This window comes from Diceros bicornis, chromosome 39 (assembly GCF_020826845.1).
Source record: "Diceros bicornis minor isolate mBicDic1 chromosome 39, mDicBic1.mat.cur, whole genome shotgun sequence".
NCBI lineage: Eukaryota > Metazoa > Chordata > Mammalia > Perissodactyla > Rhinocerotidae > Diceros > Diceros bicornis.
This window is the reverse complement of record NC_080778.1, coordinates 15,908,884-15,923,155: the sequence shown is the minus strand read 5'-3', so window position 1 is coordinate 15,923,155 and position 14,272 is coordinate 15,908,884. Positions and strand designations below refer to the sequence as shown.

Genomic DNA, 14,272 nt, shown 5'->3' with positions numbered 1-14,272 from the left:
TCCTCTAAGTATATTAAAGTTCTCTTTTATCCTCTAATAGCCAATCCCATTTTCACTTAAAAATTATTTATATCAAAATTATCCCTGTTCAAATTAATGGTATGGTTTCTGTCTCCTGACTAGACCTTGATTAATAGAGTATTTACTGTTGTATTTCTATTTTATGTTTGCAGGAATAGTTAAACCAAATTTTTGATCATTCATTAAATATTCTACATAAAACAAAGGACTAGTTTTCTGTTTCTACTTCTTGTAAGGAAGAGTCCAAAATATACAACCAGTCATGGTTATAATGTATGTTTTTTATTAATACATTAAGAGAAGATTTATATAAATTATCTATGACTTAAAAGTATGCTTACTTTCAACTGTTAACTGATGTTTTTCAAGAATACTGGTATTTACACACGATGCAATTTACAGTAGTAGAATTTTCATAAGCTATAAAAGTCTTTAATAACCAATCAACTTAAACTTTTTTGGAAATAATTTCTACTAAAGATTCATAATCAGCGTAGTCCTTCAATGACTGTACAACTTCATCCAGTAGATACCCTCCTTGCATAAAAGTTTCAAGATCATGAAGTGACTTGTTTATTCTGTGATCTGTGACCCGGTTCTGTGGAAAATTATACGTTCTTATTTTCTCTGACCTTCCTTTAGTTCCAATCTATACATATATATAAAAAGATATGAGATACAGTTAGAGTCAGGGCAACTAAACCTACAAATTTAACCTACCTGGAGATTAAGCTCTTGATTTATAATTTGAAACACATTATAAGAACTAAGTTTTAAACATTGTGAATCCTCAGATAACATGGGATCCTCATGACAGAGAAAAAAGAATATGGGCTTTAAGGTCCGACAGATTAGTATGTGAATTCTCTCTCTGCCATTTCAATGCTCTATGACTTCAGGCGATTTATTTCAACTCTGAACTTTAGTTTCCCCATCTGTAAATATAGACAAATAATACCTACTACATAGTGATGATGTACCCATACAGCCTAGCAAATAGTTGATATTCAGATGGTAGCTAAATATATATATTTTTATGAATTAATGTGGTCATCTTCAGTGACGACGAAGTGATGAATTTCTCATAATAAAGAATTAATAAAAGGGTTCTGTTGTTATAAAACTAAATACCAAACAGGAATAAAGTTAAGTTCAGGTTGCTTTCCAACTTTCTTCCATAATTTTCAAAGGATTCAAAAATGAATAGGGACTCTGTATATCTTTTAAGTAATGACTAAGTCTGAGAAATATACCCTTGAATACAGAAAACAGGCAGAGTATAAGATTACTATATAAAACAAGTATAGCCCTTGGTTGAGCTACTTGAATTGTTTTCTTATTTTGACAAATACATTAAAACAATTATACCATATAAAAACTGGGCTATCTAAAAATATTTTTATCCTTTAGAAGCATTTTTAAAATTCAGTTTTACCTGAATTTTTCTAGCATTGTATCTTTTACTTGTTTCTTCTTCTACATGCATGCTGTATAGTTTTGCACGTAACTTTTTCATAGCCATCTCTCTATTTTTCAGTTGCGATCTCTCTTGTTGGCATTCGGAAACAACACCTGAATAGTGTTATGAGAATTAAAGAGTTTTAATAGAAAAATCTTCTTCATTTATTATCAAGGAATACTCCTTTTCCTTCTCATCCTTTTTCTTCTTCCTTTATGAGGAGAAAAAATAGGACTCTTATAAAACTGAAAATTTAAGTTTGAGCTATAGGGTAAAGTATTTCCATATTAAAGGCATACGTACTAAACAATAAGCATTAATCGTTTAATATGGATTATCTTCCTAAACCCTCAACTATTTTTTTAAGTAAAACCACTCACAGAAATTAAAATATAAAAGTTAATCCTATTACCAGAGATAATCACTAATAATATTTTTGAGGATTTCCATCCATTTTTTTATCCAACCATTTTTTTAAGTAAAACTACTCACAGAAATTAAAATATAAAAGTTAATCCTATTACCAGAGATAATCACTAATAATATTTTTGAGGATTTCCATCCATTTTTTTATCTTCCTGTTAACATACTATGTATTATATAAGACATCATCTTAAAGTTTAACATGAAGATTTCCTCATATTTAAAACAAAAACATATCAATCACTCCCATCAACCACTAATGATCAATGGGAATTATGCCTATTTCAGGTAGGTCATAGTAAGAGATTCTTGTATTTTTCTTAGATAACTGAGATTTGCTATCCATATGCTCTTTATCACCTGTAAATCACTGCAATAACACTTATAAAACACATTTAGTTTTATCTAGTAGTATACTGAAGGCTTAAGAAACATTTAGATATAGCTCCATTGCCTATCTAGAATCAGAACCCCTGGAGGTCCGTGGAGGGACTTAATGGAAAGCCCCTGAAATTTATATGTAAAACTTTGCATATAAGTATGTTTCTGGGTAGGAGGTCCAAGCTTTCATTTTCTCAAAGGAGTCCATGTCCTCCTCCCTTCAAAAAAAAAAAAAGGCTAAGAACTAGTGATTTAGAGCATTTTTTGATAAAGAAGAACCCATGACAATGACTTTACTGTGAGGATTTTTTTAATAGCGATATCTATTAAGTATAAACTTGAGAAAGCTACCTGGAAGGACTATCCACACCTTCTCTTCATAGTGACTAATAACGGAAATTCCCTGGGCTTGGATGCCTCCATCTTCCTGGCTTTGCAATTATCCTGCAGAGTTTCAGCTAAGAATTTTAAATAAATCAAGTATTTAATAACAATCCTTAATACTATATATTCCTCTGGTAAGTGACGATCTATTTCAGTGGAAAATCAGACAAGTCATTCAGAATTTGATTTCTTTCTTCAATGTTTCCTGTTGAAATAGGTGCATACCTGTAGGAAGATGAACTATCCGGACAGCACTGTCTGTGGTATTTACGTGCTGCCCCCCAGCTCCACTGGCTCGCTTAGTATCAATTCTCAAATCTTTAGGATTAATCACCAGATTAATCTATATACAAGAGGAAAAGTTGGGATTTAAAGATATTAGATGTATGAACTGTTCAAAGGCAAGAACTATCCATTTATAAATATAAATACATGTTATGTATAGAGTTTATATAAGATTTAGAAGGTTTAATTTTATAAATAGAAAGCAGTTAGAAGGATACCATTTTTTTATGTGTGTGTGAGGAAGATCAGCCCTGAGCTAACATCTGATGCCAATCCTCCTCTTTTTTGCTGAGGAAGATTGGCCCTGGGCCAATCTTCCTCTCAGCCTTTTACATGGGACACCGCCCATCTTCCTCCACCTTTTACATGGGACACCGCCACAGCATGGCTTGACAAGCGGTGCATCGGTGTGCACCTGGGATCCGAACCTGCGAACCCCGGGCCGCTGAAGCAGAGCGCGCGCACTTAACCGCCGCGCCAGTGGGCCGGCCCCAGAAGGATACCGTTTTCTAAACTTTTCTTTTTGGAAGAGTAGTGGATCAAAATATAATACAAAATAAAAACAAACACTCCCTAATCCTCAAAAACTGGGCTTTCTCTGTAAATTACCCTCTTCTTATTACATAAACTGTAGAACTTAGCTATTATTAGAAACATAAATATAAGAGCTAAAATGAGATTTTTGTGGAATATTTCTGAGTTCAAAAAGACTTGAGCAGAGGAAAAAAACAATGCTAGCTTAAGAACTATGACAAGGGCTTATTTTGTTTAATTTTAAATAAAGGAGGACTTAAACATATTTGGAGGCAGAGACAAATGGAAATGGCAAAGCGAAGAAGTCAAAGGTATAGACCCAATTCATAGATACACTGGGATCTGATGTCAGGATAATGCTCTGTCCTGGGAGTCACCATCAAAAGCACTAGATCTAAAAAGCTCTGGCTCATGAACAACTATGGACCACCCTGTGACATGTCCACAACCCTGGCAGTAGGAAATCTACCACTCACAGGCCCTCTCTGTCTCCCTATATGGCTCCTTTTTACAGTTGCTATAAGAATTAAATGAGATGATACATGGATCTCAGTCTCCAATCTTTTCCTGAAAACTCCTTCCATCTCTAAGATGCTTAAACCAACATGACTATATCTAGGTATGGCTTCTGCCATTTATTCTACTTCACTTTCTGCCTTAACTGTGCTGTTCCTCATCTAGGCTTCATACAAAAATTAGATAAAAAGAAAGGAACTCCATTAACTCAGAGAGTCAAATAGCACTTTCCCCCAAAATGAATGAACAGAAACTCGCAATTAAACTTCCTTCGCAAATCATTCATACTTCATCCTGAGAAACATGTCAAATATTTCCTATCACTTTTCAGCAGAAGGGATATAAGCAACAGAACTTCTCAACTGAGTTATTTTACAATATTATATAGACTGAAAATCTGCTTTGTGAGAATAAAGTATACTCATTATGAACACTAAATTTCCATTTTAATGTGATTGCGTTATGAAGCAGCAATTCTCTTAAGTAGTTACCCTTGTTAAAACAGCATTCTTGCTATTAATACTCTGGGAACCAGTCACAGAAAGCAAAAGTCATTATAAAGGTAGTTCTTACACCTTATTTAAAAAAGGTTAATATTGTTTTTCCTATAGAGTTGGTCTCAAAATAACAACTTTAAGCTTAGTGGTGGTGAAAAATTAGTAAATAGACAATGCCAGACTAGATCATTTATACATTGTAAGATCATCCTTTTTGGACTGAGATAATAGATTCTTAAAAACAACTCAATATGTGATGAAGGTCAAATGATAAGAAAAGGAGATACTCAATTCAGTAAAGTGAGTGTTACTCCAGGGACAAGGCACTGTGCTAGGCCCAGGATTCCAAGGAGAGGGGATAGCCTCACCTCAGTAGGTTGGGGTAATATGGCTACAGTCATGGTGCTAGTGTGGATGCGGCCTTGCTTCTCTGTCTTCGGCACTCTTTGTACCCTGTGCACACCTCCTTCAAATTTCATGTGCTTATAGGCTTCTGAACCCCCAATGCTGGCAGATGCATGTCTAAGGCCACCTTGAAAATATTGGGAACACAGAATTCTTTTATTATTCCTACCATTTATGAACAATTGACCATCACTTCTATTATCTTGAAATATATTTAAAAGAGCTACAATATAGGCATATAGATTGTAAAACATATTGAAAAACTTAAGTAAATCTATGATATTCATTGTTTTAATACTTAATATCTTTATTGTTTATAATTCTTAAACATAAAGCATTTATGGTGTTAATGAACTGGTTCAATAACACATCTAAAAGACCAACTTTAAAAGACTATTAGTCATTCAATGGTCAGTAGTGAATAACTAACATTTTATAGGCCATTTCAAAATTGGTGTATTTGCATTCAAAATTATTAAGTAAATGATACATAAAACTACATAAGCAGCCTTACAAATCAATTCTAAAGCTTAGTTATGGTCTTTCCAACCCTCTTCCTAGGACACATGTAGATAAATTAAATCTACACTTTTCCCAAAACAAATTAAACAGTTTACTGACCTATTTCACTTGGAAAATATTCCAGGGTTTCAAAATGCCATCTTTTAAATGCAGCATATTTCTGATACATATCAAATATCTCTGAAGTAAACAACATTGCCTCCTGACCCCCAACTCCTGCAGTTACCTCCAGGATCAAATCATTTTCATCTGTTTCTTCTGAGGGAACCAAAAGTAAGATAATCTGTAAACAGAAAAACATCCCCTTTCCTATAATTAAGAATTATTTAAAACTTAAAAAAAAAAAGCTAAATGATTAGATGCAGAATTTTAAATATTTACTTAAAGTTTCTCTAAGGAAATACTTTGTTGATTACTGTTCAACCATCTTGCCAATTAGAACCGTATAATGCATAACTTCTAAAAAATATTAATGTTACATCTTATTATAAATGCTATAAGGTCCAGCTAAAACTCAAAGGTTTGTTTTTATTACTTTTTGTTCTTCATGTATACTTTACTTCAGTTCTCTCTTCAGTTAATAATTAAGTGCTTGCTGTGATAAGGACACTCTATTGTATGTAGAATGCAAAAGAAGATTCTAACTCCTTTTGAAATTTACAGCCTAGTATGGCAGGGAAAAAAAAGCATTCAAATTGCATTTGTATTTTTTTTAAGCTTCTTCAATATGGAAAATAAACTTGCAATTTTGGAACTGAAAAGGCCCTTAGAGATGATCTGGTCCAATTCCCCCATTTTACATGTAAAGGAAAATAAGGTTAACAGAGGTTAAAATGACTTGTTAAAGGGCAAAGTATTAGTTATTGGCAGAGCAGGCATAAGAACGCAAATCCTTCTGCCTAGCATCAGTCTTCCTTCTATTACAATAATATGTTTCACACTTCAGTATGTACTAATTAAGGGGCTACAGAATAAAAGCTTCTTAGATTAGGTGAATTAAATAAGAAAAGCCACCAATATTTATTGGTTCTTTAGTACATGACAGGCACTCTGCTAAACACTTTACATACTTTAATTCTTAAAATAATCTTGGGTGGGTACTATGAACAGCTCCCCTTAAGATGTGAAAAACAAATTTAAGTTTAGTTGAGTGATCTAGTTGCCCAATATCATACAGCTAGAAAGGGAAGAGCTAGAATAGGAACCCAAGTCTACCTGAATTCTGAAATATCACACTTGACAACATGATCATTCAAATCCTGAAGTAACAAATGATAGAATTTACATGTCTGTCAATTACTAGCCAGTGAACAGAAACCTTTAATATATTTATGTCCATTTCACAAAAAAATTAGAAAATTGGTAGAAAGCAAGTTACACAAGACTTTTCTCTCTATAGTGGAACTTTCCTTCTAGCACAGGTGATGGGGACATGAATTTTTGATGAGTTCCACGTTTGGCTAGAGAAGAGCTGGAACCTCTAAGTTAGCACCCCCTTTCCAGCCTCCTTCCTCACCTTACCATGTTCTTTCACTTATATCCCCAGAGATAACTGCTGTAAACCTTTAAGCTCTGCTTTACAAAATTAGCAAAGTGGTTCTAATTTCATATACTGTAATGATTACTCTTCATCTAACTCCTGTATGTTCTCCTGCAATTCTCCTAGATATAAAACCGAAGCAAAACAATTCAGTTCTAGAAGTCCTGAGGGCCTAATCTGGGTCTGGCACTCTATTAGTGCCAGAGACACAAAGATAAAGAGATAGTCCTGCTCCCAGGGAGCTCACAATCCATGGTCATTCCATGACCTCTTTTACTCATCATCTACACCCATCCTCACCTCTCTTAAAAAACCAAGAGGGCAAATATAACACCAATATTTCATTGCCTTTCCAGCAAATCTTATTAATGTGACATTGATCTTTCTTTCAGAGCTCTATAATCCTCTTAGTATGACAGAAATAGGATCACACAGAGTATGCTTTTTCTTGCTTTAAAAAACAGTTTATAATTCTAAATACTAACAAGCTGGTTAGTTCTTGAATTGTTTTTATAAACTTTTAATAAAATTCATTAGAAGTAGTAGCACAAATGTTTACTCCTTGCACAAATACCATACCTGATGCTTCAACTGAGTTATTTCTTTTTGACACAAAGTTATTTCATTCTCTGCAAGTTTCCTTAAGTCTTCATTTTCATCTAAGAAAAAAAGGCAGTAGGTTGTTTTCCTTAATTAGTGTTAAAATGCCAAAAGAAGTCAAGGTAATAGTTTTATTGTTATTGTAGCTGAAGGGAAAAATAAAATGTCTTTATTGTACTTTTAAGAACTGTCATTAATTGAAAGTAGCATTTTATGCATTAGTTTTCATAAGCATGTAGCTTTAAAAAAAAAGAAAAACCTTTTTTCCTGATGACAGAAGAAAGTATAAGTAAAATTAAAAAAGAAAAAAAGTTTATAGAAAAATATAAAGAAACTAGTAAACTTTTCTATAATTCTACCTCCATGAAATATTCATATTAACAAATATATTTTTAGTTTTCCAACTTACTGTACAATAATAATAAAAGCATGGAGCTAGTCAGAAAGACCAGATGGGGAATAGAAGCTTTCATCAGTTAAACCACACTGAATCAAAAACTGGAAAGTTATTATCTTATGTTTCATTAATATAAGTATCCACCCAAACATTTAAACTCTGCCTAATGTTTACAGAATTGTTTACATGAAGTACGCGTCTCTCTCAGGCTTAACCTACTTCTTATTTCATCTTTGAGTTTTCATTTTTATCTTACAAATTGTACTTTCTCATTCCTCTATCCTATGGACAATATGCAGCCTATAGAAAGGAGCGAAGGGGAAATTTTTTTTAGCTATTACAAATTGCTCTCTGTTGAAAGATCAAACTTTACAAAGTATCAGTTTGTATGCCATTTATTAAGAACCAACTATGCTGGGAACTGGGGATAATAATAAAGGCAGGATTTTAGATAATTTTAGTTTCCTTATGTTTTTCTAGGGGAGAAAAAGTCACAAAGAATAACAACGTAAATCACTATGTGATTAAATATTAAAATAGTAGCACAGTGAAGGATTTTTGTGTGTTTATTTCTGGGATGGACTGAAAAAGGAATGAAGGATTAACTCAAGGAGAGAATGACAACAACAAAATTGAGATTAGCAGTACAGCAAGTATTGGTGGAAAGGCAGGAAATTATTTTGGCAAGAATTTGGTATGGAAGAAATTTGGTGAAATGGAAAATGTGTTGAATTAGGAAAAGGAAAAATGAATTCTAGCCATAGTTCAACCACTCAAGTTCTCTAAGGGGAACACACGCAACTTCTCTGAGTCTCAGTTACCTCAAGAGTAAAATGAAAGGTCTGACCTGGATGATCTCTAAGATGCCTTTCAGTTCTGAAATGCAGTGTTCTGTAAGGCTAAGGAGATTGGAACTAAAGTCTAGAAGTAATTTAATTTTTATACTACATCTTATTTAACCCAGTATACCCAAAACATCATCATTTCAATGTGTAATCAAAGAATATTAAATTTTTATATATTAAGTCTTTGAAATCTGGTATGTTTTTTACACTTACAGCACATCTCCATTCAGACTAGCCACACTGCAGGTGCTCAATAACCACACGTGGCTAATGGCTACTACACCGGACAGTGAAGCTCTAGAGGATTTAGACTGAGGAGTTATTCCTAGGCAATGGAAATATACTAGTTCTTTAACTTCTCCTTCAATATTATTAATTAACATATATTTACTGGGCACCTACCACACGCCTGCCTTCTCCTTCTGCTCTGCTTAAAATGTTTTTGTTTTCCCCATGTTATAAGAGTCCTTTTCTCTTCAACCCTTCAAACCACTTATTGTCACCCCCCTCTTTCCCCACCCAAACTCCTGGAGATTAAATGCCATGTTTATTCTTTCTCTTTTGTTAATTCTCATTTACTTCTCAAGTTGTTACATTGGATTCCATAATCATATTAATCCCTTACTTGAAATTTTCTTTAATTGGTTTCTACAGCTTCATTTATCTTGTTCAAGGTGTCAAAGCTCTGCCTGTTCTTTCTTGATCTTTTATAGCTTCCTCCTCTGCCTGTTCCTCAAATCCTATGTATTTCTGGCTTTTTTGATGTCTTGTTTCTATCTGTACAAATTCTTCCTGAGTATTCTTACCTACTTCCAAGGTTTACTTTATCAAGTATATGCTGCGAGTTCTCATATGATTACTCTGGCTCAATTCTTCTCCTGTGCCAGTAGTTTTTTTCCCCCTAGATCGTATCTTTATCTGAATATCCTTATCTGAATGTCCTTATAGGTACTTCTAGCTTGATATGGCTGTTCAGCACAAAACTCATCTTTTTCCTAAATTTGATCCAACTTTTATATCCTCATCTTAATTAACAGTACATTCATGCTCTGAAGCCAGAAGCCTAAGACTTTTCTTAGAATTCTGCCTCTCCTTCAGCCTTCTCAGGACATAAGCCACCAAATCCTGACTGCTGTTACTCAGAATGTCTTGTGAGTCAGGCCCGTGCCTACCACCACCTCTGCCTTGGTCTGTTTCCTCACTGGCCTTTCAGCCACCAGGGTGCCTGGAGAATACTCCAATTCATCCTCAACACTGACGCCAACATTAATCTTTCTTTAAAAAGATGTCACGGGGCCAGCCCAGTGGCGCTAAGTGTGCATGTTCTGCTTCAGCAGCCCAGGGTTCGCAGGTTCGGATCGCGGGCGCATACCAACGCACCACTTGTCAAGCCATGCTGTGGCAGCGTCCCATATAAAATAGAGGAAGATAGGCAGGGATATTAGCCCAGGGCCAATGTTCCTCAAAAAGAGAAGGACTGGCATCTGATGTTAGCTCAGGGCTGATCTTCCACACATACGCACACACACAAAAAAGTCACTTCTCTGCTTAAAAACATGTGCTAACTTCTCAAGGTTTATAGGAACAAATCCAGATTCTTTGTCATGCAAGGCTCTTAACTGTCTTTCTGATTTCAAGTTTCTATTACATTATCAACTCCCACACCTACTCTATGCTCCTGCCATATTATATCTCCCACTTTGGTACTCTATCCTTGCTGGTCACCTCTGCCTTCAGTTCCCTTCTCTTGCACTATCTGGCAACCTCCTGCTTACCCTTCAAGATCTATTTATATTCCAGCCTTTGCTTTTTATGACACCCTGCTATTAAAACAAAATAAACACTCATCCATTTATTTTTTTTACTTAACTTCTTAAACATCTCTCTTCTTCACTAGGCTGTAAGCTCCTAAAAAGTAGTTCCATACTTTTTCAGTAATTAGTGGTATCTAACATAGTAAGAACTCAGGAGTTACTGAATGATATTTTCTGCTGTTTTTAAGCTGAGTTGCATTCTGCCAGCAACAATTTTCTAACATTCTGTTTACTTCTGTATGGTTTGATTTTCAAAATATTTAACCCCAGAGCCGGCCCCGTGGCATAGTGGTTAAGTTCTCGTGCTCTGCTTCGGTGGCCTGGAGTTCACAGGTTCGGATCTTGGGCACGAACCTATGCACTGCTTATCAAGCCATGCTGTGGCAGGCGTCCCACATATAAAGTAGAGGAAGATGGGCACAGCTGTTAGCCCAGGGCCAATCTTCCTCAGCAAAAAGAGAAGGATTGGCAACAGATGTTAGCTCAGGGCTAATCTTCCTCGCAAAAACAGACAAAAAATATTTAACCCCTAAATCCACTTGGAGTTTAAGCTTGGCTCAAACTCTAAAACCAACTTAATTTTTCCCCGAAAGATATTTTTCCCACTACCCTTAATTAATCCTTTTTTTACACTCTGGGCATCTGCCTTTTCTCTTAAGTCATTTAATTTAGATTCTCCTTAACTTTCACCTAGACTACTGCATTAACTTTCTGTTTTCCACGGCATCTTCAATCTCATTCCAGGTTGACTGCTAAACTACCACGAATCAAGCTTCCTAAGCAACAAAGCTATTTGTATCATCCACTCCCCAATCTAAAAGCTTCTGCTGGCTCCCTTTGGCCAAGAGAATAAAATCAACCTTTTTAGATTAGTATTTGACACCCCCCCCAAATGTTTCATCTTGCCATTCTCCATAACTTCTTCTCTCCCTTGGTTAACAAAGAGTACAGGGATTAAGGGCAGGGGATTTGGAGTCAGTCCAATTCAAACTCCATTCTTTAAAAGCTGTAACCTGAGCCAAGTTATTTTACCTCTCTGCCTCAGGTTCCTTTTCTGGTGCGTGAGGCTAACAGTACCTACCTCACAGTTTGTTATATGAACTGGATGACTTAATACACAAAGAAAGCTCAACAAAACCTGGAGTATGATAAAGGATCAATAAAAGTTAAACTATTAATATATCCTCTAAGGGTGGGCCTTTATCCCTGCACAAGGCCTTCCCAATAAGTTCTTGCTCTCCTAGGTCGTTATGTAGATATCTGTTCTTACTCTTCAGCTGTATTATAACTAATTCTTTCTCCCCACGAATAGACTATGACCTTCTCTAGAGCCTTGTTACCCCAAGTGTGGTCCATGGACTAGCAGCTCGGCATCTCTGAGAGCTGGTACAAATGCAGAAACTTAGACCTCACCCAGATCTGAATACACACTAATCTTGTTAAAATCTTGTTAAATCTTGTGAAACTAATCTTGTTAAAAATGCACACGTGTTAAAAACGTATGTGTCTAGGTCTCAGATTCTGAGTCACAAGCCTGCTTTTAGCACGCCCCTCTCCTGACGCTATTGCAGGTGGTCCCTTTCCCACACTTTGAGAAACACCGCTCTGGAGTCCCCAACAGGGATAGTGCCTTATTTGTCCTTGGTGAGCTGATGCTCTTCTGCCCGAATACACAACCAATGAACTTCCACTGAAGTTGTGTAAAAGGGGGCGGAGCACTGCGTCCAGGGAGCACGAGGGCTCAAACAGGCGAGGATGGGATCAGAGCGCACATGATGCCTTGCTCTCGGCTTCAAACCAAAATGGGCTGCAGTTGAGTACAGAGCCTCCAACCCCGGGAGCGCGTGGACACCTGACCAGCGGCTTAGTGGACAAGGCGAACGAAGACTGTGCTCCGAGTCCCGGTCCCCGGGCCCGGCGCTTACCATGCAGCAAGTGCTCGGTCTCCCGCAGTTCCTGCTCCTTCTCGCTCAGCAGTTTGGCCGCCGCCGCCAGCTCAGGCCCCCCGGCCTGCAACGGGGCTTCAGCCCCCGCCTGGCGCTCGAGGAAGGCGCGCAAGGGCCCGCCGCGGGCGAACAGCTCCTCCAGCGGCGGGCTGCCGCAGCTTACGTGCCGGCGGGCCGGGCCAGCAGCGCGGCGGGCCCAGAGCCACCGAGCAGCACTCCACAGAAGCCGGGACCGCATCGCCGAGCCGCCGCCTCCGAGGCGCAGCACAGCCGCAAGTTTCGGAAAGGGCGAGTCTCGCGACACCGCGCGGTGCTTGGAAATACGGGCGAGAGTTGACCAGGCCCCGCCCAGCGCACGCGCCGCTTTTAAAGGGCCTCCCGGAAGCCTCGGCGGGAACTTCCGGCCAGGCATTTAAACGTGGCGTTATCCGCGGAGGCCGGAAGTTGAGGGGGCGGAGCGGAAAGCGATGGGGGCGGCGGCTCCGGGCACCCGGTCAGAACGCTTGGTCGGGAACGCTTCCTCGGATGTGCTGGGCCGTGGGGTGGGAAGTCCTCTCCAGACCCAGCCTGGCCCCTCGTCTGCAAGAGCCAATTGCAGGACGGGCAGCAGTGTGCGTGTCTACTCTTCGTCCCTGTTTCCTGCTTTTCGACGGTGGGCAAGGCTCGCGGTAATGAGGACGTGACAGGTGTCCTCGAAGGCAACCACGGACTGATTTCGCAAAATCTGCTTTCCTGCCCTTGATCTGCCACGTAACTTACCTGCTTTCAGACGAGTCTCCTGCCCGTCCATTCTCACTTACTCCTTGTTATGCTCGGTTGATTTTTCAAGAGGTTGAGTGGTTCCGTGTTCCAGCAGACCACAGCGCAGCAGAGCCTCCAGAGCCCCGCCTCCGGGAGCCCCACCCCCGGCCCTCCCCAGAAAACTTCAGATCGCCGATGGTGCCAGGGATGCAGAAGTTTATTGGTCTAATGCTTTGCATTTTTCAAAAGCCCGCCAGAGGAATGGATATGAGGGAATAAATACAACCAAGAGAAGCCTGGGCATGCAAGCGTTCAACGCCCAGTCTGGGAACTCCCACTGCTAACCGGTTTGAGCAGGAACTGCTAAGGGGTGTTTTCACTGTTGACAAAACTGGAGTACTGAAAAAACTTGTAATTTATTCTTTAAAAAAAAAATCAGATGGTAAAATACGGGAGCCATTGACAAGGTTAAGTCCTCCTTAAGTCAGCTAATCAAAACTATTAAGTATACAATTCTTAGAAAATGAGCTTGCATTGCCTCTCTATTCATTCCTTAGCTCTACATACAAATGCGAAGTAAAGTGGAAGAATGAGATGACTCTCCAAATAATAAAAAGCAAAAATAGGTTTTGCCACTTAAAAGCTCCAACTCATTACCTCAATTCTTCGTTTCAGTTAGAATGTGCATTCAAGCCACACTACTTTATAAAATTGTTTTCAGATAGTAGTTGAAACCCATTTTATTTTAATTCTGATCTGAGTGTAGAACGGGATTGATCAGGTTATTTTAATCTTTATTAGGAACAGTTATTTCCCAAGTCTAAACCCAACTTTGAATTTTCTTTTAACCGTAGAAGTGGTGGGAGTCATTTGAACTCAACATGATAAATCTCTCAGCTGAATTCTCAAAACAAGTCATTTCCAGAATATACTTTATTATTTATAAAAGATGCAAAAATGTA

At 37.9% G+C, this 14,272-nt stretch overlaps 1 protein-coding gene across 4 annotated transcripts; it reads right to left on the bottom strand.

Annotated features, from left to right (window-relative positions):
- Positions 1-281: 281 nt before the first annotated feature.
- On the bottom strand, positions 282-12,990 carry MTRF1L (mitochondrial translation release factor 1 like). 4 transcript variants are annotated; one of them, XM_058534120.1, is made up of 7 exons: positions 12,549-12,948; positions 7,547-7,626; positions 5,527-5,710; positions 4,869-5,032; positions 2,894-3,011; positions 1,457-1,593; positions 282-670 (listed from the first exon to the last, which is right to left on the bottom strand). In XM_058534120.1, exons 1-7 carry the CDS (start codon positions 12,805-12,807, stop codon positions 470-472), a joined length of 1,143 nt encoding a protein of 380 aa, XP_058390103.1. In that variant the 5' UTR covers positions 12,808-12,948; the 3' UTR covers positions 282-469. The 4 variants fall into 4 exon arrangements, with proteins under 4 accessions (XP_058390103.1, XP_058390104.1, XP_058390107.1 ...); XM_058534121.1 differs by lacking the exon at positions 282-670 and adding an exon at positions 2,636-2,742 and having other exon boundaries at positions 1,505-1,691; positions 12,549-12,989; XM_058534123.1 differs by lacking the exon at positions 282-670 and adding an exon at positions 2,636-2,742 and having other exon boundaries at positions 1,535-1,593; positions 12,549-12,990.
- Between the last annotated feature and the right edge of the window lie 1,282 nt (positions 12,991-14,272).